This window comes from Sinohyriopsis cumingii, chromosome 1 (genome assembly GCF_028554795.1).
Source record: "Sinohyriopsis cumingii isolate HCF-2022 chromosome 1, ASM2855479v2, whole genome shotgun sequence".
Taxonomy (NCBI): Eukaryota; Metazoa; Mollusca; class Bivalvia; order Unionida; family Unionidae; genus Sinohyriopsis; species Sinohyriopsis cumingii.
Window position 1 is genome coordinate 21855175 of NC_142961.1, and position 27479 is coordinate 21882653.

Consider the following 27479-nt stretch of genomic DNA (forward strand, 5'->3'; position numbering starts at 1 on the left):
ATCTGACTCTCCATGTCCCAAATTGAGACATTACATTCAAGGGCAGGCTCATGGAAGCTGCTCGATCTTTGCTAGCTCAAATCTTCCTGAGTGTACCTGATCCTGTGAGAGTTCAGAATACAACATTTTGATAACTCCCTTTAGTCAAGCAGCCAGCACCTGTGGGGTTTTGTTTGCGTTCCTGCCTTCAGCAGTAGAAAGTCTTTCATAGTTGATGCAGTCATTGTGCAACTGTAACTATGGTCCCATCTGAGGGTACACATATGGTCCTGCATCTTTGCCTCTCTTGACAGAACAATCAAGGAGAGGGAACAAACAGTTATTGTTGGTTGACTAGTGACAGCAAGCTGCTCTTGGGAAGGAACCAGCTATTGTGCTTAGAATGACAAATGTCAGTCTAGAATCGACCTACATGTAGAATGGATCGATGGATAAAGCATATAGCTCACTCATTCATCAAAAATAATGCGAGTGGGTGTGATTTGTGTGTTTGAACTGAACCCCAAGCTGGAAATTATCTTGTTTCCGCCAAATTCATCTCTTCCTTGAAGTCTGAACATGTCTGAGATCATGAATATTAAACCCTGATTGTAAAATGAAATAATTTCTTGTATTTTAAGAGAAAAGGAAAGAAATCTTCCTTTGGGGAATAAATGCTGAAAGTGGTGTAACTTCACTAATGTGACACCAGTAATCAACAACAAACAATTTCCCCTTGTATGTCCTCATGAGGAGGATCCTCAGCTGTTCTGATCCCCCCATCAATGAAGCTCTAGACTCATTTTTAATCACAACATCCCTGAAATGAGCCATGAGTGAAGGAAGAGTTTCTCTGGACAGGGATGGAATAGTGCCAATCTCGATTGCCTGAAAGGTATGGAGATCACGATGACTTGTTTTGCTGTCTGTCACTAAAGGAGCAGATTGTTGAGAAAGCAAGTTTCATCTCAGTGGACAATAAGAGCTAATGCAATCTGTGTCTCACATTTTGTAACTGTTTTCATGATAAACACTAATGGAAGGAAGGTAACCACATTACCTACCAGATAATTAAAACAGCACATATAGCCCATTCTTATGGGTCATGGAAGAATGAAAAATCAATGCCTGACATCTTACTGAAGATTCACCTTCAACATATTGGTTGATGCCTTCTCCATTGCATGAGCAATTCTTTTGATGCACTTTGAAGAAAATGCCAAGTTAATGTGCCCACATTACCTTCCAGATAAAAGATGCCAAGTTTATGTGCCCACATTACCTTCCAGATAATTAAAAGATGTCAAGTTAATGTGCCCACATTACCTTCCAGATAATTAAAAGATGCTAAGTTTATGTGCACACATTACCTTCCAGATAATTAAAAGATGCCAAGTTTATGTGCCCACATTACCTTCCAGATAATTAAAAGATGCAAAGTTTATGTACCCACATTACCTTCCAGATAATTAAAAGATACCAAGTTTATGTACCCACATTACCTTCCAGATAATTAAAAGATGCCAAGTTTATGTACCCACATTAACTTCCAGATAATTAAAAGATGCCAAGTTTATGTGCCCACATTACCTTCCAGATAATTGAAAGATGCCAAGTGTATGTGCCCACATTACCTTCCAGACAAAAGATGCCAAGTTTATGTACCCACATTACCTTCCAGATAAAAGATGCCAAGTTTATGTGACCATATTACCTTCCAGATAATTAATAGATGCAAAGTTTATGTGCCCACATTACCTTCCAGATAATTAAAAGATGCCAAGTTTATGTGCCCACATTACCTTCCAGATAAAAGATGCCAAGTTTATGTGCCCACATTACCTTCCAGATAATTAAAAGATGTCAAGTTAATGTGCCCACATTACCTTCCAGATAATTAAAAGATGCTAAGTTTATGTGCACACATTACCTTCCAGATAATTAAAAGATGCCAAGTTTATGTGCCCACATTACCTTCCAGATAATTAAAAGATGCAAAGTTTATGTACCCACATTACCTTCCAGATAATTAAAAGATACCAAGTTTATGTACCCACATTACCTTCCAGATAATTAAAAGATGCCAAGTTTATGTACCCACATTAACTTCCAGATAATTAAAAGATGCCAAGTTTATGTGCCCACATTACCTTCCAGATAATTGAAAGATGCCAAGTGTATGTGCCCACATTACCTTCCAGACAAAAGATGCCAAGTTTATGTACCCACATTACCTTCCAGATAAAAGATGCCAAGTTTATGTGACCATATTACCTTCCAGATAATTAATAGATGCAAAGTTTATGTGCCCACATTACCTTCCAGATAATTAAAAGATGCCAAGTTTATGTGCCCACATTACCTTCCAGATAATTAAAAGATGCCAAGTGTATGTGCCCACATTATCTTCCAGATAAAAGATGCCAAGTTTATGTACCCACATTACCTTCCAGATAATTAAAAGATGCCAAGATTATGTACCCACATAACCTTTCAGATAATTAAAAGATGCCAAGTTTATGTGCCCACATTACCTTCCAGATAATTAAAAGATGCCAAGTGTATGTGCCCACATTATCTTCCAGATAAAAGATGCCAAGTTTATGTACCCACATTACCTTCCAGATAATTAAAAGATGCCAAGTGTATGTGCCCACATTACCTTCCAGATAAAAGATGCCAAGTTTATTTACCCACGTTACCTTCCAGATAATTAAAAGATGCCAAGCTTATGTACCCACATTACCTTCCAGAGAATTAAAAGATGCCAAGTTTATGTGCCCACATTACCTTCCAGATAATTGAAAGATGCCAAGTGTATGTGCCCACATTACCTTCCAGACAAAAGATGCCAAGTTTATGTACCCACATTACCTTCCAGATAAAAGATGCCAAGTTTATGTGACCATATTACCTTCCAGATAATTAATAGATGCAAAGTTTATGTGCCCACATTACCTTCCAGATAATTAAAAGATGCCAAGTTTATGTGCCCACATTACCTTCCAGATAATTAAAAGATGCCAAGTGTATGTGCCCACATTATCTTCCAGATAAAAGATGCCAAGTTTATGTACCCACATTACCTTCCAGATAATTAAAAGATGCCAAGATTATGTACCCACATAACCTTTCAGATAATTAAAAGATGCCAAGTTTATGTGCCCACATTACCTTCCAGATAATTAAAAGATGCCAAGTGTATGTGCCCACATTATCTTCCAGATAAAAGATGCCAAGTTTATGTACCCACATTACCTTCCAGATAATTAAAAGATGTCAAGTTAATGTGTCCACATTACCTTCCAGATAATTAAAAGATGCCAAGTGTATGTGTCCACATTACCTTCCAGATAAAAGATGCCAAGTGTATGTGCCCACATTACCTTCCAGATAAAAGATGCCAAGATTATGTACCCACATTACCTTCCAGATAATTAAAAGATGCCAAGATTATGTACCCACATTACCTTCCAGATAATTAAAAGATGCCAAGATTATGTACCCACATAACCTTCCAGAGAATTAAAACATGCCAAGTTTATGTGCCCACATTACCTTCCAGATAATTAAAAGATGTCAAATTAACGTGCCCACATTACCTTCCAGATAATTAATAGATGCCAAGTTAATGTGCCCACATTACCTTCCAGATAAGGGGGCCCCAAGTGGCCAAGTGGTCAAAAGCGCTCTCCGTTATGGATCATTGCCATCTCACCTCTGTCTGCATGGGTTTGACTCTTGGATTCAGCCAATGTGGGTATGTGAGAAAACTTACCAGTAGCTTCTCGTGGGTCAGTGGTTATTTCCAGAGTTTTCCCAGGTTCTTCCTCCACCATTAATACTGGCCGCCATGTATAGCCTATCGTGTGCTGAAAAATGGCATTAAACCCTACAACAACAACAACAACCTTCCAGATAAAAGATGCCAAGTTTATGTGCCCACATTACCTTTCAGATAATTAAAAGATGCCAAGTTTATGTGCCCACATTACCTTCCAGATAATTAAAAGATGCCAAGTTTATGTGCCCACATTACCTTCCAGATAATTAAAAGATGCCAAGTTTATGTGCACACATTACCTTCCAGATAATTAAAAGATGCCAAGTCTATGTGCCCAAATTACCTTCCAGATAAAAGATGCCAAGTTTATGTACCCACATTACCTTCCAGATAGGTAAAAGATGCCAAGTTTATGTGCCCACATTACCTTCCAGATAATTAAAAGATGCCAAGTGTGTGTGCCCACATTACCTTCCAGATAAAAGATGCCAAGTTTATGTACCCACATTACCTTCCAGATAATTAAAAGATGCCAAATTAATCTGCCCACATTACCTTCCTTATAATTAAAAGATGCCAAGTGTATGTGCCCACATTACCTTCCAGATAAAAGATGCCAAGTTTATGTACCCACATTACCTTCCAGATAATTAAAAGATGCCAAGTTAATGTGCCCACATTACCTTCCAGATAAGGGGGCCCCAAGTGGCCAAGTGGTCTAAAGCGTTCTCCGTTACGGATCATTGCCATCTCACCTCTGTCTGCATCCGTTCGAGTCTTGGATTCAGCCAATGTGGGTATGTGAGAAAGCTTGCCAGTAGCTTCTCGTGGGTCGGTGGTTATTTCCGAGGTTCTTCCTCCACCATTATCACTGGCCGCCATGTATAGCCTATCATGTGCTGAAAAATGGCATTAAACCCTACAACAACAACAACAACCTTCCAGATAAAAGATGCAAAGTTTATGTGCCCACATTACCTTTCAGATAATTAAAAGATGCCAAGTTTATGTGCCCACATTACCTTCCAGATAATTAAAAGATGCCAAGTGTATGTGCCCAAATTACCTTCCAGATAAAAGATGGCAAGTTTATGTACCCACATTACCTTCCAGATAATTAAAAGATGTCAAGTTAATGTGTCCACATTACCTTCCAGATAATTAAAAGATGCCAAGTGTATGTGTCCACATTACCTTCCAGATAAAAGATGCCAAGGTTATGTACCCACATTACCTTCCAGATAATTAAAAGATGCCAAGATTATGTACCCACATTACCTTCCAGATAATTAAAAGATGCCAAGCTTATGTACCCACATTACCTTCCAGAGAATTAAAAGATGCCAAGTTTATGTGCCCACATTACCTTCCAGATAATTAAAAGATGCCAAGTTTATGTGCCCACATTACCTTCCAGATAATTAAAAGATGCCAAGTGTATGTGCCCAAATTACCTTCCAGATAAAAGATGCCAAATTTATGTACCCACATTACCTTCCAGATAATTAAAAGATGTCAAGTTAATGTGCCCACATTACCTTCCAGATAATTAAAAGATGCCAAGTGTATGTGTCCACATTACCTTCCAGATAAAAGATGCCAAGGTTATGTACCCACATTACCTTCCAGATAATTAAAAGATGCCAAGATTATGTACCCACATTACCTTCCAGATAATTAAAAGATGCCAAGCTTATGTACCCACATTACCTTCCAGAGAATTAAAAGATGCCAAGTTTATGTGCCCACATTACCTTCCAGATAATTAAAAGATGCCAAGTGTATGTGCCCACATTACCTTCCAGATAAGGGGGCCCCGAGTGGCCGAGTGGTCTAAAGTGCTCTCCGTTACGGATCATTGCCATCTCACCTCTGTCTGCATGGGTTCGAGTCTTGGATTCAGCAAATGTGGGTATGTGAGAAAGCTTGCTAGTAGCTTCTCGTGGGTCGGTGGTTATTTCCGGGGTTTTACTGGGTTCTTCCTCCACCATTAACACTGGCCGCCATGTATAGTCTATCGTGTGCTGAAAAATGGCATTAAACCCTACAACAACAACAACAACCTTCCAGATAAAAGATGCCAAGTTTATGTGCCAACATTACCTTCCAGATAATTAAAAGACGCCAAGTTTATGTACCCACATTAACTTCCAGATAATTAAAAGATGCCAAGTTTATGTACCCACATTACCTTCCAGATAACTAAAAGATGCCAAGTTTATGTGCCCACATTACCTTCCAGATAATTAAAAGATACCAAGTTTATGTACCCACATTACCTTCCAGATAATCAAAAGATGCCAAGTTTATGTACCCACATTACCTTCCAGAGAATTAAAACATGCCAAGTTTATGTGCCCACATTACCTTCCAGATAATTAAAAAATGTCAAGTTAATGTGCCCACATTACCTTCCAGATAAAAGATGCCAAGTTTGTGCCCACATTACCTTCCAGATAATTAAAAGATGCCAAGTTTATGTACCCACATTACCTTCCAGATAATTAAAAGATGCCAAGATTATGTGCCCACATTACCTTCCAGATAATTAAAAGATGCCAAGTTTATGTGCCTACATTACTTTCTAGATAATTAAAAGATGCCAAGTTTATGTACCCTAATTACCTTCCAGATAATTGAAAGATGCCAAGTTTATGTACCCACATTACCTTCCAGATAAAAGATGGCACGTTTATGTGCCGACATTACCTTCCAGATAAAAGATGCCAAGTTTATGTGCCCACATTACCTTCTAGATAATTAAAAGATGCCAAGTTTATGTACCCACATTACCTTCCAGAGAATTAAAAGATGCCAAGTTTATGTGCCCACATTACTTTCTAGATAATTAAAAGATGCCAAGTTTATGTACCCACATTACCTTCCAGATAATTGAAAGATGCCAAGTTTATGTACCCACATTACCTTCCAGATAATTGAACGATGCCAAGTTTATGTACCCACATTGCCTTCCAGATAATTAAAAGATGCCAAGCCTATGTACCCACATTACCTTCCAGAGAATTAAAAGATGCCAAGTTTATATGCCCACATTACCTTCCAGATAAAAGATGCCAAGTTTATGTGCCCACATTACCTTCCAGATAAAACAAAGAGCACATGCAGCCCATCCTTATGGGTCGTGAAGAATGAAAATCAATGCCTGACATGTTACTGAAGGTGCAACTTCAACATCTTGGTTGATGCCAATGCATGAACAATACTTTTTATGCACATGGAAGAAGATGCCAAGTTTATGTGTTCAGGGTTCCATACCTAGATGGATCAAATGTTGAGAAGGAACATGGATCTGGCTTCTCTACTTTGATTATCCACCACACAATGAGGGATGTAAGATTGTTGATTTCGTAATCCTAAAACCAAATATTCCACACGTTTTTGAAGTGTGCCATGCAGGAATGTTGATGTCTCTGCAGCAGGTTTCCTGAACTCTCAATAAAGACCCAAGGGATTGAACTGTAGCCATATGAAAGTACATAAGTATATGATGGCCATGTCATAATTGATCATGTACTCATCACATCTCTATTGCAGGTCTTTTAACCAGAAATGTTGTGGAATAAAAACCCTGTTCATGTGATTTTCTTAGTACCTATATTGTCCTTTACAAGCAAAAAAACTAGATTTTCTTGTATTAAAACATCCTTTCTCAAGAGATCACTTGGGAATTCCATGATGAAGGTAGGACATGTTCAAATAACAAAATCTGGAGACCTATGAAAAGGTTTGGATCAATCACCATTTTGCAAGAAGTCCAAATCTAATCAAAAGGGTTAGTTTATAGCCCAGCACCACAGGTGACTCACCAGAGGGCATGGGCGATAGTGCAACAATGATGATTATCAGAAGGCCTAAGGAAGGAACGACTGCATTTATCTCTCTCCCCTCCCTGTCTGCCTATAGACATATGGGTATATGATCAATTATAACTCAGGAGAAAAGAAAAAGAAGCCTGTCTTTGCTGAGAACCGCTACTGCAAATTAATTGTAGAACCACATGCATCTTAAAGGCCAAGTTAATACTAATTGTGGACAACACAGGCAATCTGTTCTTGATTCAAATGTCACATGCTTCGCAACCTAAAAATAAAATACCCATTTTGTCAGCATGATGAAAGTTTTCTCTCATAAAATAGATTTTTGGACAAGCCCGAATGGGCAATTCACTTAGAATACCTGAGTGGCCCAGTCTGAAATAAGGGAAGCCCTGGTAATCAGGCTGTCAGAATTTTTGAGCACTGAATATTAGTATCAACCTATATTTTTCTAATAATTACATAATAATGATGAATAATTACACCTAACAATTACAGTAATAATGAAGATGAATTACAGCAGTTGATGTGACCAGATCTGAAACAATGGTATAGAAACATTACTGCTATTTTTCCTGCAATAGTAATTGATATCTTTAACCAATAAAAAATAACAAAACTACTAAAAATAAGCATTTGCTATAAATTAAATAACTTTACCAAGAAAACAATTCTTAATGATATAACTGAGAATAATCAGTGCCTGATGCAAATAGCTTTATAATTAATAGGAAAATGTTTGTCATAATGAAAAAATATATTAGAATATAATAATATAAAAGGTATCAATTTTGATCAATATAAATGGAAATGAGAAGCTGAACTTGCAAGTCTATGTATACATTGTAGCACACGATCAGTACACAATATTGTACCGATCAGTACACAATATTGTACCAAAATATAATGGAACATCGAGGCATCTCATTTTGATGCTTCCCACTGTATATAATGTCATCATCATTTTGCATTAAAACCACAGTAAAGGCAAATACCTATTTTGGATACAAGCCATGTTGAAAAAGAATATGTTCTATTAGGTACCCATATTGAAGATACATTCTGAAAAATAGCTTTACAATCTAAAGTAGGGCCAATTTTAGCCATAAAGTGAACCAAGTCTTTTGAAAGTCTTTATGCCAGGGTTCTTTCAGTAAAGCTGGCTCAAATTATATTGTGCAGTTTTTCAGAATAATTCATTTAAATCTTGTAATATTTTTTTTAATCAACAGTGGCCCTACTTAATGACATATATGCATCATTTGTAAATAAAACCTGAAAGGTTGAATGTCAGAATGCACTCTATTAAAATTGATCAAATTCTGTTGAGTGAATTTTGTAAAATGTAATTTAAAAGTTTTATAATTTTTTAGTAACAGTGGCTATATCTGATGGCAGATCAACATCATTTGTACAAAATGTAAAGGTCTTCTTGCCAGGTAAAGGTGTCCACATTTGATGGCAGATCAGCATCATTTGTACAAAATGTAAAGGTCTTCACACCAGGTAAAGGTGTTTACATTTGATGGCAGATCAGCATTATTTGTACAAAATGTAAAGGTCTTCTTGCCAGGTAAAGGTGTCTACATCTGATGGCAGATCAGCATCATTTGTACAAAATGTAAAGGTCTTCACGCCAGGTAAAGGTGTCCACATTTGATGGCAGATCAGCATCATTTGTACAAAATGTAAAGGTCTTCTTGCCAGGTAAAGGTGTCCACATCTGATGGCAGATCAGCATCATTTGTACAAAATGTAAAGGTCTTCACGCCAGGTAAAGGTGTTTACATTTGATGGCAGATCAGCATTATTTGTACAAAATGTAAAGGTCTTCACGCCAGGTAAAGGTGTCCACATTTGATGGCAGATCAGCATCATTTGTACAAAATGTAAAGGTCTTCACGCCAGGTAAAGGTGTCCACATTTGATGGCAGATCAGCATTATTTGTACAAAATGTAAAGGTATTCTTGCCAGGTAAAGGTGTCTACATTTGATGGCAGATCAGCATCATTTGTACAAAATGTAAAGGTCTTCACGCCAGGTAAAGGTGTCCACATTTGATGGCAGATCAGCATCATTTGTACAAAATGTAAAGGTCTTCACGCCAGGTAAAGGTGTCCACATTTGATGGCAGATCAGCATCATTTGTACAAAATGTAAAGGTCTTCACGCCAGGTAAAGGTGTCCACATTTGATGGCAGATCAGCATCATTTGTACAAAATGTAAAGGTCTTCTTGCCAGGTAAAGGTGTCTACATTTGATGGCAGATCAGCATTATTTCTACAAAATTTAAAGGTCTTCACGCCAGGTAAAGGTGTCCACATTTAATGGCAGATCAGCATTACTTGTATGCCAGGATGTTTATGTCACATCTCATCAAATTGTGTTTAACAATTTTTAAGAACAAATAGTTAAAGGTTTTTCTATTTTTAGCAATTCAAGCCATATCTGATGACCTCATTTGTACAAACCTGAATGCCAGGATTATATGTGCCATGTCTGGTTGGAACTGGACTAGTGGCATTTTTTAAGAAACTGAAAATAGCAACAGTTCATAGAAAATGAATGGGATTTTTAATTTTTAATAAAAAGGTCTTCATGCCAGGATGCTTTCTGTCATATTCAATCACATCCTATTCACTAGTTATTTAAAAATTTAAATATAGTTCTATTTTTAGCAACAGTGGCAATATCTGTGAAAGACTTCATCATTCAGACAAAGCAAAAGCATTTCCTGAAAGATTGCTCTCTGTCGAAACAGGTCCACAGGAGTCTGAGGAAAAGATTCAAATCATAATTACTGATGGACACATGACAGATGTAGGGTCATATTACATGCTCACTTGGCCTAACAGCCACAAGAATTAAAATAGGCAGTCCAAGATGTATTACCATTTTCAAAAAATGACAGAACAATTATGCATAAAATATGAATGTGAGAGTACTAATAGATTTCTTGTAAACTACACATACCTCTTTGTCCCTGTAGAAACCAACTTGACCAACATCCATACCAGCTGTTTTCTTCAAGTTACCCCACATTGTGTATACAACATCTATATTATTCATTTTAGTTCCTGAAAAATTTAAGAAATGAACTCGGAGTTGAGCTGAAATTTTAATAGCTTACTGTAGTCAATAGTTAAATTATTTACTTATTTAATTAGTTACATAGAGTGTGACCCTACTATAGCACCGTCATAACATGAATTCAGATATAACACAGTCGTGGTGTGGCTTCTGAAATTTCATATACACATATTTTTCTCATATATGAAAAAACAATTTCTTTCATAAAAGTACTATAAAAAAAACTTTAAAAGTTCATTATCATTTTGTGGAAGAGATCACATATGAATAATACAAGACAATGATGGTGTGGCTCCTGAAATGCTATATGTATTTTTCGCATACACAAATAAATAGTTTTTTCTTTTGTTATGCATATTTGATTTAATTTATATTTGATTTAATTAAATTGTTTGTTTGTAAGTTTTACATATTTTTATTCCATTACCTGCTATTGTAATGTAACTTTATTTACTGACACAGAGTTCAGTTCTGACCGATTTTCTTTTACTTTTGATGTAAACAACTTTACAGAGACATTGTATTTAATGCTGACCTAGTTCCTGACCTTGATTCAGAACCAGAAAGAGTTGAAGTAAACAACTTTTTTTTATATTTTTTATAAGCTCATAAAGTGGAATTGACGCTATACTTGGAGTATGTAACAAATAACATGTATCAATTAGGTTTTTCCAGAGGACTGACCCACATCTGGGCATCTGTTTTGTGTTGTTGCTAAATTTACTATTGATGTTTTGAGAAAGAATAGTCATTAGTGCCTTAACACTTGAGAAGTTAAAGTGTTTTATGTTGTGACCAGTTTTGGGGCTAATTATTTTATTTTATTTTAAAGAAAAGTGATTCTTTTCCCTGGAAATACTAGTGCTCTAAATTAATTCTTGGACAAAGACAGTTATCAAAATTTATACAGAATTCAAACTGGAATATTATCATTTTCTATGATTCAACAAAGAACTGTTAACATATCAGTACGACGCTGACCACAGCCTATGCCATCACCTTCCATTTTGGATTTCATCGAGATTTGAACTCAGTTTTATTAGGACGTTTTATTACTAGGGCTTTTATTTTTTAATTCTTGGATTAGTTTTGGATTTGATTCTTAAAACCATAAGTTCTTTTTCTTATTTTTAACTTGTTTTCAAGGTTAATAAATTATTTGTTAAATTTTACACAGCTTGTTGTCTTCACGCTTTTCTTGTTACTGTTTGAAAGAGCCTAAACAAATAACACTTTTTAAAAGTTTCGAAAAATAACGTGTAAAAAGTATATTCAGAAATCGTGCAGGGCTTCATCAATGTTGCAAATTGCAATTTGTTTCCTTATTGCCAACAAAATATACCGTCTGGCAATATTTGTATTGGCGACATTGTTGGCTATTTAGACTTGTATATATAACCACTGGTTTGGAGTGGAGAAATTCAGAGGCCCCATGAAAGGAAGCCGCAAACTTGATATAAAATGCACACTGAAATTTATCTATTGTTACATAAACAAATTCTTTGTCCATATTGACAAACCATCTTAGTAGTGCATTGTTATATCATAATCCACTTATGTTGCCAGCTAGCAGAGTACTGTATGTTGTGAGATATCTGCATTTGTTGTTTTAAAAAAATCTGACATTTCTAGTAGCAGAGATCAACCGGACGAGGCATCTCATAATCAATCTTTCGTTGGATTTTTGACTGCTCACTAGTAAATTAATATATTTACATAGACTGACATTTGCATGTGGATGGTAAGTAAAATTCTTCTTTTCACTCAGAATTAAATCCTTCACAACACTCATATTTTCTTTAGTAATTCCTGTCATCAGACCAGAACACCTACATCTCTATTGTCTGTTGAGCCTTTTTATAAATTTCTGATGCATGCATGGAAGGCAGCATCACCCCTCTACCACAAATGTAAAAAAAAAAAAGAAAAACACCCGAACATCTATTCAATAGGCAGGAATGAATAGCAACTACAATTGAGCAAATGACAACCAATTCCGCTTTTATATATAAAAGTACTCAGATAAAATAGTTTGCTGAAATTTCAAAAGAAAACATTACTTTTGAAGCACCGATTGTTATGAAAATGTAGTAAGCAAATGGGAAAAAAGTCAGTTGCAATCATGCAATACAATTATTTGATGTTGCCACCACAATAAGAAATGGGCATTTGTTTGGTTCTCCAAAGCTGTCCTTTAGCAGCAACTTCAGTAATGTATGCACCCTTCATCAAAGAAAGTCAACCACAATCTTCAATAAAAACAAAGGAAGTCAATACCAAACTTAAATGAAAGCAATACAACCTGATGGATTGTTTCATTTTCTAATGTGACTGGAACATGTTTACTGTGCCATGAAAGTTTCCTTTTCACAGGAAAAAAGTTTATGCTTACGAACACTACCAATGGCAGCTTAATATGCAAACTAACTTCTACCAACTTGAGACGTAATGAAAAGTAAATGTGCTTCATCATTCGTTATGAGAATGAGTTATTTTTTCCCACTGAATTAAAACCTATATGACCTGTGCCAAAATTAATGAATATTTAAAATGTGTGTGTGCATATTTTCAATGGAATTACTTGTACTGTGGATTCAATGTATGTGATGAGATTCGTGGGTGAGTACATGGTATTGATACTTTATTCATGCTATGCATTAGACATGTATATAAACAGTATACATGTATATGTACCAATACACGGTTCTCTGAATAAAGTAAAATATTATGCATGCCTTCTCTGTTTCCACTACAGGTGTAGCTCTTATTTAATATGCATCGACTAAAGATGGTAGCTGTGCCAACGAAGCACGTTTTTGCAACCGCATTTATTATCTAAACACCCCTCCCTGCAATTTTATGTGGGGACATGCATCATTTTCTTCAGTTAACTGATCTGTTTGCTTATAACATGGTTCGATCTATAAAATGGTCAAATTCTATGGCTCCCAGCTACCATGTTATAGCAGGGTCACGCTGTACTTATTTATCAAAAGAGCCCGAGCCCTCACATGAAAAATATAGAGTAGATCTATCTGACAAACAGCTCAACATTTAGAGTTGTATGCTCAGCTTCTACCAAATGATACAGGCATCATGGCAACTGCTTTTTCCTCCCAGTTGTATGTTCCATTCTCTCTTGCATGTAGTCTGGCCATGTAAAAACATGTACTTCATGTGAACAATGTATATTATAAGGTTTAACTCCTTACAAATCTAGCTCAGTTTCCTTATGGCTGATTTTATTCCATTTTTCTTCTAAATAATGCTGGCTGCTCTGAATGGTTCCTATTGACAACTTGGATTATATAGTCTGTAACTTATTTAAGATACATTTCCAACTGAGAACCTGGAAAATATTACAACAGCAGGGAACCAATAACTTCAATAATTTTAACAATCTGGAATTCAAGGATGATTTTGAAATATTTCATTTAGGAACAGTCTCATTTTGGGCTTCTGAGGACCCCTAAAAATCTATGTACTCGGTACCAATTATAAATCGCAAATTAACTGCTGACCATACAAATTGTGATATTCTAGAATAATAGTCTAATCCTAATCATGTAAAATCCCTGAAACCAAATATAATATCACAAAAGAAGGACTGAAACCAAAAAACTAAGAAGAGATTAATTAATTTATCCCATATTTCACCTGCAAAAACTGCAGTGATCTACTTTTGACAGGTATGAATTACTGTTTTTCATTCACAAATACCAATTTGTGAGGTTACTGCCTAATGCAATTAACAAAGTTATGAAATAGTTTCCCACATTCAAGATAGAAAGTTTTAACATTTTCATTAAATATTTGCTGTATTTTAATATAATTTAACTTGCAGAGCCAATAAAATGAAAGTTGTTCACGATCTCATTTTGCCATAACAAAATCTGACCTCTAACTCACTTCTTCCTGGTTTGCCATCACTTCACCCAACTTAGGCAGTGGGGATAAGTCAGATTACCTAAAATTATGGGTGCAGCATGATACCTGATGTGCAAGCAAAATTCTTTTACCCTGTATACTGTTTGCTTTGACAAGCTGTGCACAGTCATCTATTACAGCTTGTGGAACATCATCTAGGGTTTCTCCCTGAAAGAAAACTAATATACCTTAAAATGTCACCCATATCTTTATCACAATTTAACTGCTTAACTCTAAAATGTAAGAGAATAATAGCATCTTTTCTCCAGTATTTTGATAGGCATGTGCTGTGTGCGTCACATGGAAAGTCTACTTAAAAAATTCCAAGAATCTGAACCAGAACACAAGCAAATCTAACAACTTAATAATGATTACCCTAGCAACAATAGTTAGACTGGTAACTGAGCAACAATAGTTAGACTGGTAATTTAGCAACAATAGTTAGACTCGTAATTTAGCAACAATAGTTAGACTGGTAACTGAGCAACAATAGTTTGATAATTTAGACCCATGTTTTCAGTAATACATGTACCTTCATCTTTTAACCTTTTAAGCTCAAACAATATTTTTTTAATTTTCTACCTTACTGGTTGTCTTGTGATTATTTAATTGGCAATGTCTAATGACAAGGCACATGGAGAATAACTTTGGTTAACACACATTTAATGTTACTGGGTAAGACATTTGAAATGCACATTAGTGTTAATGTTACTGGGTAAGACATTTGAAATGCACATTAGTGTGGCTCCAGCAACTTACCTTTGCAACACAAATAAAATTAACAGCATGTGAAGCAAAGTATTTATTCCATATTTACAATTAAAGCAAGACTGGTTATTTCTTCTTATATTAATGGATTTCCACAAGTTAAACTCTGACAAAAACTTCTTTCCCAACACTACCTACATGGAACTATCCCTTAGGACAAACACACATTGTCAGTCCATTTTATTTTTTTAATTACAAGATCATCATCTAAAATCAAGGGACCTCTCCATTCCAAGAACTTTTCCTTAATCAGATTTTTATTGCCAATTCAGTAAGATTCATTGTGTTTTTCTCCACATAATCCTAAAGTTAACATTTGATAGCAGAGACAAGAGCTGACAAGGAAAGAAAACATTTGTCTCGCTGAGAATGTTGCAAAAATTGTAACACATTCTAAATAAGATAACTTGTAGCACATGGGAAAAGTGGCCTCACTTCTGGGAAAGAGTTTGCTTTACTACAAAGCAAATGGGACTGGCATCCTGTGTTTTTGTAGCAGTGGTCTTAATTCAGGGTGGCCGTAAGGATGTACTGTAATTACATTCATTTTTGAGAGCAAAGAGTTTATGTATAGACTCGTATATCAATTAGTAATAAATATATTTAACCTAAACATGCTGATGTTGTTGTTGTTATCGGGATTAATGCTATGTTTCAGCACAAGTTAGGATATACATGGTGGAGGAAGAACCCGGGAAAGAACCACCAACCCACAAGAAGCTACCGGCAAGCTTTCTCACATACCCACATTGGCTGAGCCTGAGACTCAAACCCACACAGACAGAGGTAAGATGGCAGTGATCTGTAACAGTGAGCACTTTAGACCACTCGGGGCCCACCTAAACATGTATTAACACAGAAAATAATTACTTCATTTGAATAAAAATTGATTGCAAAGAGTTCTTTAATCTGACTGCAACTTCTTTAGTTGTGAAATCATTTATGGCAACATTTAATTGGAGCACAATTACATTACAATTAATTGTGAACTGTATCAAAACTGCTCTTACCGGATGCAGCCTGAGATATACGTGAGCCGATGACAATTTGTCCACATGAAACCTGCAAAAAAAGATATATATCAAAATCATGCAACATGTGCTGATCATTCAAAACTAAAGCCTTACTCTCATTACATTAACGAAATCTACTTAGATTAAATTTTGAAAAGGAGATATTTACACATTACAAATTTAAAAACTGTCATTCTACTAACATTTTCATGTAAGACAAATATGTCTATCACAGACTAATAGGCAGAATATGGACAAATCATTTCAAATCTGTCCCAATAACAACACTTTTAATCTTGTAGTCATTGGAAATGACCACCATAAAATAAAAATATTGTTATAAGTACATATTTATTGGTCTAAAAGGAATAAAACAATGTTAATATAAAGGAAAGAAAAGTCACTGATCATTACTTTCATACAAATTACTTTTGTGCATTCAATGGACATTAGAAATAAAATTAATATATCCATGAAACACTCCATTTGTTCAATGGGTAAAAAGTCAAAATGATAAATTTACCATACATCTTCAGGAAAACCCCATTTAATCAAGTCTTCATCTAGAAATAAAAAAACTCAGTTTAAAAGAAGCACTATTATGATTTATAGTTTAAAATATTTGATATAATATAGTATTCCTTGAAAAGTTAAAATTAAGCATGTCTCCATGTGGTGAAAAGTAAATCAGATTTGCCTTCTTATCTATCATCACGTCTTCTGATCTGTTGTTGTTGTTGTTGTTGTAGGGCTTAACGCCATTTTTCAGCACGCGATTGGCTATACATGGCGGCCAGTATTAATGGTGGAGGAAGAACCCGGGAAAACCCCGGAAAGAACCACCGACCCACGAGAAGCTACTGGCAGGCTTTCTCACATACCCACATTAGCCGAATCCGAGACTCGAACCCACGCAGACAGAGGTGAGATGGCAGTGATCCGTAACGGAGAGCGCTTTAGACCACTCGGCCACTCGGGGCCCCTTCTGATCTGTCATTATTTACAAGTTACATTGTGGGACAAAACTGATCTGTTATCATGTACAAGTCACACTGTGGGACAAAACTGATTTGTCATTATGTACGAGTCACATTGTGGGACACAACTAATCTGTCGTTATGTACAAGTCACACTGTGGGGCAAAACTGATATGTCATTATGTACAAGTCACATTGTGGGACAAATCTGATCTGTCATTATTTACAAGTTACATTGTGGGACAAAACTGATCTGTCATTATTTACAAGTCACATTGTGTGACACAACTGATATGTCATTATGTACAAGTCACGTTGTGGGACAAAACTGATATGTCATTATTTACAAGTTATATTGTGGGACAAAACTGATATGTCATTATGTACAAGTCACACTGTGGGACAAAACTGATCTGTCATTATGTACGAGTCACATTGTGGGACAAAACTGATCTGTTGTTATGTACAAGTCACACTGTGGGACAAAACTGATATGTCATTATGTACAAGTCACATTGTGGGACAAATCTGATCTGTCATTATTTACAAGTTACATTGTGTGACAAAACTGATCTGTCATTATGTACAAGTCACATTGTGGGACAAAACTGATCTGTCATTATTTACAAGTCACATTGTGTGACACAACTGATATGTCATTATGTACAAGTCAGGTTGTGGGACAAAACTGATATGTCATTATTTACAAGTTATATTGTGGGACAAAACTTGTATGTCATTATGTACAAGTCACATTGTGGGACAAAACTGATCTGTCATTATTTACAAGTCACAATGTGGGACACAACTGATCTGTCATTATGTACAAGTCACATTGTGGGACAAAACTGATATGTCATTATGTACAAGTCACATTGTGGGACACAACTGACCTGTCATTATGTACAAGTCACATTGTGGGACACAACTGATCTGTCATTATATACAAGTCACATTGTGTGACACAAATGAGCTGTCATTATGTACAAGTCACATTGCAGGACACAAATGATCTTTCATTGTGTACAAGTCACACTGTAGGACAAAACTGATCTGTTGTTGTTGTTGTTGTAGGGTTTAACACCATTTTTCAGCACACGATAGGCTATACATGGCGGCCAGTATTAATGGTGCAGGAAGAACCCGGGAAATCCCTGGAAAGAACCACCGACCCTCGCGAAGCTACTGGCAAGCTTTCTCACATACCCACATTGGCCGAATTCGAGACTCGAACCTACGCAGATAGAGGTGAGATGGCAGTGATCCGTAACAGAGAGTGTTTTCGACCACTCTGCCACTCGGGGCCCCAAAACTGATCTGTCATTATGTATAAGTCACACTGGGGGACAAAACTGATCTGTCATTATGTACAATTCACACTGTGGGACAAAGCTGATATGTCAATATGTACAAGTCACAATGTGGGACACAACTGATCTGCCATTATGTACAAGTCACATTGTGGGACAAAACTGATCTTTCATTATGTATAAGTCACATTGGGGGACAAAACTGATCTGTCATTATGTACAAGTCACACTGTGGGACAAAACTGATTTATCATTATGTACAAGTCACATTGTATGACAAAACAGATCTGTCATTATTTTCAAGTCACATTGTGAAACAAAATGTCATTCTTTTCAAGTAACATTGTAAGACAAAAATGATCTGTCATTATTTTGTAAGTCACATTGTGAGATAAAACTGATCTGTCATTATTTGCAAACACTTAACACTTTGTTTTCAGTCCACTTTAGCCACAGATCCTTGTTTACATTAACATGTAGTGTTAATAAGTGCATCCTCATGAGATATACAAATAATTACAACATCAATACTACAATGCATCATAAAATTGGATCTGACATTTTATACTGTAACAACATATGTTCTACCCTTTTTCCAGTATGTCCAATTTTGCATGGACCAAAGATCCAACAATTTGTTTTATAGAATAAATCAAATGCTCTATTCAAAATCGGGAGAACTGATAAAAAATATGTTGATTATGGCACAGCCAAATTCTAGTAATCACTGAAATTTGTAATAAACAATTCCTAACATTTATGAGCCACCTTTTCAAATGTTTTTTTTTTATAGGATAAAATAATGATGATGGTCTAAAAGACAAAATTTGAAAATATGACTACTTACTTTCATGTTTGTCAGCACCCATATACAAGGTGTATGGAGGTGAAACCACTGTAAATATTATACAAGGTTTGAGTTCATTACAGTTAGCCTGAGTTGTAGAAAAATCAGCATGTAAATCATTAATATGATATTATCACTTTCATTTAAAGACAGCGGTCATGATATATTTATCAGGACTTCACATTTTGATCAGAAAGTTCATATACCCATGAGCAAAGGAATTTCAGGGTTTTTTTCCCGGTGATGTAATAAGGCAAATAGCATTTACATACCTGTCATAACACGATGTGTCATGCTAAAAATATATTTTTACTCCCAAACCCCCTGACACTGTTGTGTTTCAAAAAACACAATTTTCAGTAATCTTCTGAAATAAAACAAAACAAAAGAGAAACCCCACCACTTCAATATATGCCCGTAACATGCTGCATGTTTAAACTGTAAACAGTCATGAGCTAATGTAAAAATATCCTTCGGGCAATTCAAATAGCAGTAATCGAGAAGCAAAGAGGTCAGGTATAAACCACCATCATTTCATATTAAATGGCTGACAAAAGCTGGTGCAGGGGTCATGGTTCCCTTGCCTTATCCAGGTTAGTTCAGTGTTGTGTTACAGCTCAAGGCAAATATTTTGTGTTGATATCAATTGTGCCAACAAACTCTTGCACATTCACAGGATGGTTTTTGATAGCTGATTGACCATTAACCATTCCTGAGTAAGTTAGCAACTATCACTGCCCAATTTCCGCAATTCCTTTGATGAGAAAAAAACAAACATATCTTTCGAAACTTAAACTTACTATGTAAATAGCAATCTGTGTTTTAAGAATGGAATCAGTAACTTGTATATTTTACCTCCCCAGTATACATTATTTTCTTCATAAAAATCAGTTTGGAACTGTAGTTGTTGTAGGGCTTAACGCATTTTTCAGCACAAGATAGGCTATACATGGCGGCCAGTATTAATGGTGGAGGAAGAACCCGGAAACCCCCGGAAAGAACCACCGACCCACGAGAAGCTACTGGCAAGCTTTCTCACATAACCACATTAGCCGAATCCGAGACTCGAACCGACGCAGACAGAGGTGAGATGGCAGTGATCCGTAACGGTAAGCGCTTTAGACCACTCAGCCACTCAGGGCCCCTTGTTTGGAACTGTAAGTGAACCTGTCATGAGGAAATAATGGGGCACATCTCTTTTCATAAACCACTGGGCAAATATATTCAGGAAAATACACAAGTCATAGAAAACAGAGTCTAAATATTATGTTATTGAAGATTTAGCTTTAAATTGCAATTATGTAGGTCAGAAACATATGGAACAATGCTGTGCTGTGGAATTTGAGAGATGCTCTACAGTCAATGTTGTTTTCTAATTTTTGTGAAATTATGAATAAAAAAGCCAGCGAATCAAATACTATTTAACCAATGCCTAATGTTACAAAAACTAGGTAGACAAATAATAAAACCTTATGTCTGCAATCCTATCAATGTACTGTTGTATCAAAGCTATAAAGTCCATTGTTACATAAAGAAAATCACCCTTTCTAAAAATAGATTCAGTTACATGTTGGCTGTGCTGATTTGGTTGTAAAGAATGGTTTAGTTCATTTGTATACTAACTTTAATTCTTCACTGCATTGTCTATAAACAGTTATCATAAGGTTTTATCGGCAACAAAGAAATTACAATGAACAGTACGATCTGAAAGATGTGCATTTGCTCTCATGCATTGTTTCAAACAAGTTTAGATATCTTGTCAAATACCATTTTATAATGAAATTTCAGAAAGTAAACAGAAAAATTATTGATTAAGGGTAGTTGGTTAAGCATTGTTACTAGCTTGAAATTGCAATACTGTAATCAAGTTAATCAGTTAAAATTCATTACAAAGTATAGCTTCTGTTGTTCTCTTTTTAAGACTTATGGCCAAATACACTGCATATGAATTTTAACCACGCACAAGCTGTGCTTATAATATACATACAACTCATAAAATTTTCTACTTGAAAATAAAGTATTGCTTAAAACTAATGTTAAATGCAAAATATGCATAATGGGAAATAGAAGGCATAATCCAAATAAGAGAATGACAACATAAACACATTGTGTGTGTATATATATATATATATATATATATATATATATATATATATATATATATATATATATATATATAATGTGTGTGTGTTGCCTTTCTTGCTTTGCTCCCAGTTCTCCCTGTTCAGCTCCCACTTCTTCCTGTTCTGTCCACAAGAAGAAGTCAATTTCCCCCAAAATTCAAGTCTAGCTTGACCCCTGCTTTTTACTAACAAGTGTCTGTGACTGCAAAAGTTGTTTCAGATGAATGCAAATTTAAAGAATAACCAGGCAAACTAATAATAATAATTATTCATGACTGCTGAGGACTAAAATAACTTGCATATGGTAAATACTGTTTTGTATCGCTTCTCCATCTCTTTTATCAGTACGTGTATCATACTGATGCATTGATGGATCATTTCACCCCAGTAATGTGTTTTAATCATTCATGTGACCAACCTATGCTGATTGCATATTTTATTCTTTTTATATTCCTCATTTTGTTTATTTATATCTAGAAATATGCAGTCTTTAACTCATTAACCCCTGGCGCCACGTTTATGCGTCAGGAGGTAGTAGCCTACTGCCTGGCTCTGTAGCATCAAGGTCATGTATGATACACTACAGTGAGTGGTATTACAGAAAGGTAAACAGATGTAGTTCTACAATGATACCAGATAATCTGGATGTTCTAGTTGCACTACAAAATACAGAGGGAAAAACCTAATTTTTGGGACCCGATTTTTTCCACCCAAAATTCACTCGTGGTCGGAATCTGACTTTGTGTCCGATATTTGAGACCTTTTGGCCTCAGACCTAAGGCAGACCAGTCTGAACTGCACACAGACAGGTGAACCTTTGCAAAAAGTAGGATAAGATGGGCATTTGGAATAAAGAATGGTCTCGATATGAAAATGATGGGTCTGTTAAGCAAAAAAAAAAACTCCAACTTTACCCTTCTGCTCATGCGCGAGTGAAATAGCCAATGAAAAGCAATGTTTCTAACATAACTAGGCATTAGGTTAACAGGAAATCTCTTGGAAGTCCATGTATTAGGATGTATTCAGAAATAGCCCCCAAAATGTGTTTCCTACTCACATTTAGGGCGAAAACGACAAAAACCTCCACAGGTTAATAAGTTAACAGAAGCAAATGCATGGAATTTAGCTCAATGAATGAGACTTTTATGTACACAAAAATTTATATTCATAAAAATAAATTAAACCACTGTATTTCTGCATTATTCGCAGAGTTGGCCAACACAACATTTTCTTCTTGGCCAAGTTTTGCACAGCCTGGTAACATATATCGTCTTTTATCATCAGAAATGGATTGGGCTAGGGTACTATGCTAGTTCAATATGACTACTTTAATAATCATCACCATTATTTACTTGATGTGTGGAATAGCACATGGTCGTTTCTACAAAAGCCATTCCCCGTCTCTCATCACATCAGTTGCTAAACAGATTATGATTTTTATTTCACTGATCCAGAGGACCACCAAAATAACATTTTTACTGATTTCACCTAAACTATACTTATCTGCACTCTTTCAAGTTTCTCCAAATGCTCAGTGCAAACTATATCACACTTTTCAAAATCGTATATCGGACATTCCCCGATATCACTCTTCTCTTAATATCTAAGCAGGACAATCGGCTATGTTACATTGTTTACTTTGTGCTGGAATGTGTACTTTATTTTAATTCAAACATGTACTCAGTGGAAACTGAAGTGTAGACTGTTTGCCGTTACAAACATGAAATTGTATCCTAGATGCATGTATTCACCTATCCTCGAAAATACATTATACCATATTACATTGTCAACACAAGGAATGACTATCTTTCATTAATCGTCTTTTAATAAAAGATTCCATTGCCTTGTGTAAAATAACTCACCATTGCTTATAAAATAGAAAACCATCACTGCTTTCCTCTGATAAAAGTGACAGATGATTGAGATCTAAGTTCTTTATTTTACTATTTAAACGAACAAGACTCATTAGCCTGTTACATCCGGCCACATTCGGCTTTCACCCTTATGCAATAGAGAACTGGTCTGGCAATGGCTGCACTCAAAATGGAGTAAATATGGGTTTCGTGCGCCATAATTGGTTGATAATACAAGCAAACTTTTAGTATAAACAATCTTTTGACACTTTATCCAATTTGCAAGTGGATAAAAAATAGAGACAATGTACTAATGATGGAATTTTAGTCGTTTCAAAGGCTTGGCATTGGAACACTCATTATTGAAATTTGCACTTAGGTGGCAGGGTCTAGTTTCGTAAATTAGCCCCTGGCAAATTTCTGAACTTAGGGCTATGGTGTGACTGTTTCAGTTATTATTGTTTACTAATTAAAGATATGGATATATTTGTGAACTAGTTGTTCAGGCTTGTGTTGTTCTTGAAACTGATGTGAGGCATGTACAACTTCCATATTTACTCTGCAGTGTGTTGATAGTGAAATCTTAATAGTCAGCTAGGAAGAAGAGCTAGCCTCCACTAGCAGTAAACACATGGGTTTGGGGCAAGTAGAATATATAAAAAACGGCTTGGATGACAACTTTTTTCAATTGCATCAGCCTGTTCAGTACACACTGTTTTGCAGAATGGTCATCTAGGAAAAATGTTTGTGTTTGCACTGTGAGCATCACATGGTGTCAAAACTGACCTTCGGACATGAAAATTGTATATATAAATTTGGAATTGGGGTGCATAAACTTCTTCTGTTATGAACTGCTATTGACTTCTCTGGTCAAGTGGATAATATTCGTATGCTTTGTTTTAATATAGGTATCCAAAACTATAGACCTTTTTGACCTCACATGTGTATTTGATTTTTTTATGATTTCTTGTACCAGGTCGCTGATTGCGGCATTAAATTTGTAAATACAAACTGGCCCCGGCCCCCTTAATACTTTAGGTGTAGCATTGAAAATAAGTTTCAAACACGTGCAGAAAAAAATGCCGAGGCTCATAATTTTCTCTTGACACATACGTTTTCATCAAGGATTGATTTATACTGAGAAATAACGTTCGATTATCAACATTTAGAAATTTGAAGTTACTTAATTTTTAATATCATGGTGTTTCCACAGGTTTAATATAGAAAGAGGAATTATCACCAAGTGTCCAACGGGGGGGGGGGGCGGGGGGAAACAACGGGTATTGGGAGAGAGAATACAGTTGATTGAAAACGAATTTGGGACGCTAGAAGGCTCTGTGAGTGCTGATTATAATTAAATACAAACAAAGCATGAAAAGTCACACATTTAAGGCCAGGAAAAGTAATATATATATATATATATATATATATATATATATATATATATATATATATATATATATATATATATATATAAGCCAGGAAGATTATTGTAAGAAGTATTTATAATTATTTATAATTTAGTTGTATACAAGTTCACGTCATGTTAGGTGATGCCAACACTCTCTCAATGAATGAGATTAAAAGACATCCGTTTTTGATGTACATGTACGACAGCAGTCTGGTGAAAACGAAAGAAGAAAAAAAAAACGAAAAAAAAACCCGGCGAAAACCTCTCAGCCTGTTCAGACTGTATCTGCACAGAGAATTTGCAACGGTTCCTTGTGGTTTTGTTTATCTGACCAGATTTTCGATCACACATACACACACCCACGAGTTATATATATAAAAAGCGGCTGCGTGGATCATGGTAGTACATATCTTGTGCGTCTGCCAGTCACGACACGACGCAATTAGAACAATCACAAACCAGTAGGATAATCGGCAGTAGTATAGAACGATATTAGGGCAGTAAGGGACATCGTGTTTAAGTACTTGGGGTAAAATTATCCAAGCCCTCAACGTGAAAATTTCATGTGAAACTGTAATATGATTGGTATGCTTTGTCGGATAAAAGTATCATTGAAGGGTATATTTGAACTCCGAGATTCAGATCCAGTGTGTGTGTGTGTGTGTGTGTGTGTGTTTAAGGTAACTTTAACAATCTGAGTCACATCGCTACGATGTCTGCAGTGTGAAAGTTTATAATGATGTCTGGCACCCAGTCACCTTACCCTGAAACCAGGCCTTCCAGACCTAACACTAACCTCTAAATGCTGAGTGCCAAGCGAGACAGCTGCTAGTACCATTTTTATAAGTCGATGGCATGACTCGGCCGAAGTTCGAACCTGCGACCTCCCGCATCCGAGGCTGACGCTGTAACCACTTAGGCCACCGGACCGCTGACGAGGTCCAGTGACGGTATGCTGATTATAGGGACAGTGGGAATAAACATTAAACCGTCATTGCAGAAATGGCTCCTGATACACAGTGGGAAATAAATACTAGGACTTCATTTTAGTACGATGCTAGGGACAACGGAAAATCTCATTTTAAAAAATGTTCATAGGTCTAATTAATAACGAAATATTTTAGTCTCCAATAAACTAGGAATTAGTTTCCGAATTTTTTTAGCACTTTTATTTTCATCATATTTTTCTAATCTTTATAGCTTACCGTAAATGCCATGACAGTTTTCGAATTTTAATAGTACTTTAGTCTCGACATTGTTTACTAATTTTTCGGTTCTGTTCTATTATAATTTACACGGACACTACACGTGTGCTCATTCTTCTGTGTAGATTTTTGCCAAATATATATGTACATCAACACTGTATTTTGATATTATGATTAATTGGACTGAATATTAACTGTGCTTGTTTTAGTTTCTCAATACAAATCCATAACCTAGAAAACGATTTCTTTTCTCTAATTAAGGAAATGCATCTTTCTCAGTTTGTATACCCCTCAAAGGCTTAATTTGATATATTTATGACTTTCTTTATAAATTGATGAACGCCAATTAATTAATAATGTCTGATAGCATCTCCGTTTTCCTGGGGTTATCAAATCAATTAACAATAATAATACATTTTGTTATGTATATTATGACGACATAAAACAATGGAACACAAGTTATTTTCACACATGTACCTTTGCGATTGCTTTCTATAACTTTTTTAACAGATGCATCTTCCAAATATATCATGATTCGCTTAATAGTCAAAGATTTGCTTTGAAGTCTTCTTTAGATAATTAGTGTGGAGGGTAATTAGGCTTTATATGCCAACTCAACCCCCAACCCTCAAAGTATTCACTACTAGAAAATATACCTACCCTGGAACTTACATATTTACAAACAATCTCTGAAAACTGCTTGCGCTGCCATGCGTTTACAGTGTGGTGCAATGATCCTCAACTTACTGGTAACAACAATCAGGGATGACGATGTTCATCTGTCAATCATTGATACCAGCTTCCTAACAAAGTTGGTGATATTCTCAGGCTGCATATAAAATATTATTTGCACGCATGCTGATAGAAAGAAGTATATTTATTTGCATATTATGTCTACTTTTACAAACAATGAATTCAAACTGCTTTGACACTAATTAGCTCATATTGTGCACACACACACACACACACACACACACACACACAAATCGGCAATATAATTAGACAAGCATAGTTATGTGGTTTAATAATTTGCTTGTTAAAAAAAAAATTGCAACATCTATGAACCAAGAAAACAAAATGGTGAACCCAACAGTTTACAATATCTAACATACAATGGTAAAGAACTATTATTACTAGGCGATCGTTTTCACCTTGCAATATGGTAGAAAATATGTCGCTAAGCGTGTGGCGTCTTTCCAACTAAAACCAATATTTGAATAAAAGAAACCATTCTTCCGTCAAGTACGTTTTGTTGTGCTGAAGAATCAATATCTCGTTAAAAATTTAATGTTTACTTGCGTTGTGTCAACATACTAAAATTTAAATGAGTCTACGGCCGTGAAAGCTTGACCGA

General features: G+C 35.7%; 1 protein-coding gene across 1 annotated transcript in view; it reads right to left on the reverse strand.

The window, feature by feature from the left end:
* Positions 1-23661, reverse strand: part of LOC149806535 (coiled-coil domain-containing protein 25-like) — a 45985-nt gene extending 22324 nt beyond the window's left edge. The window contains exons 1-6 of the mRNA XM_089954221.1: positions 23519-23661; positions 19534-19581; positions 16923-16962; positions 16397-16448; positions 14711-14786; positions 10575-10678 (exon numbers count right to left, since the gene is read on the reverse strand). Of these exons, the coding sequence (XP_089810347.1) occupies positions 10575-10678; positions 14711-14786; positions 16397-16448; positions 16923-16962; positions 19534-19581; positions 23519-23543 (345 nt within the window). The 5' untranslated portion in view covers positions 23544-23661. The remainder of the gene's footprint in view (positions 1-10574; positions 10679-14710; positions 14787-16396; positions 16449-16922; positions 16963-19533; positions 19582-23518) is intronic.
* Positions 23662-27479: the final 3818 nt, after the last annotated feature.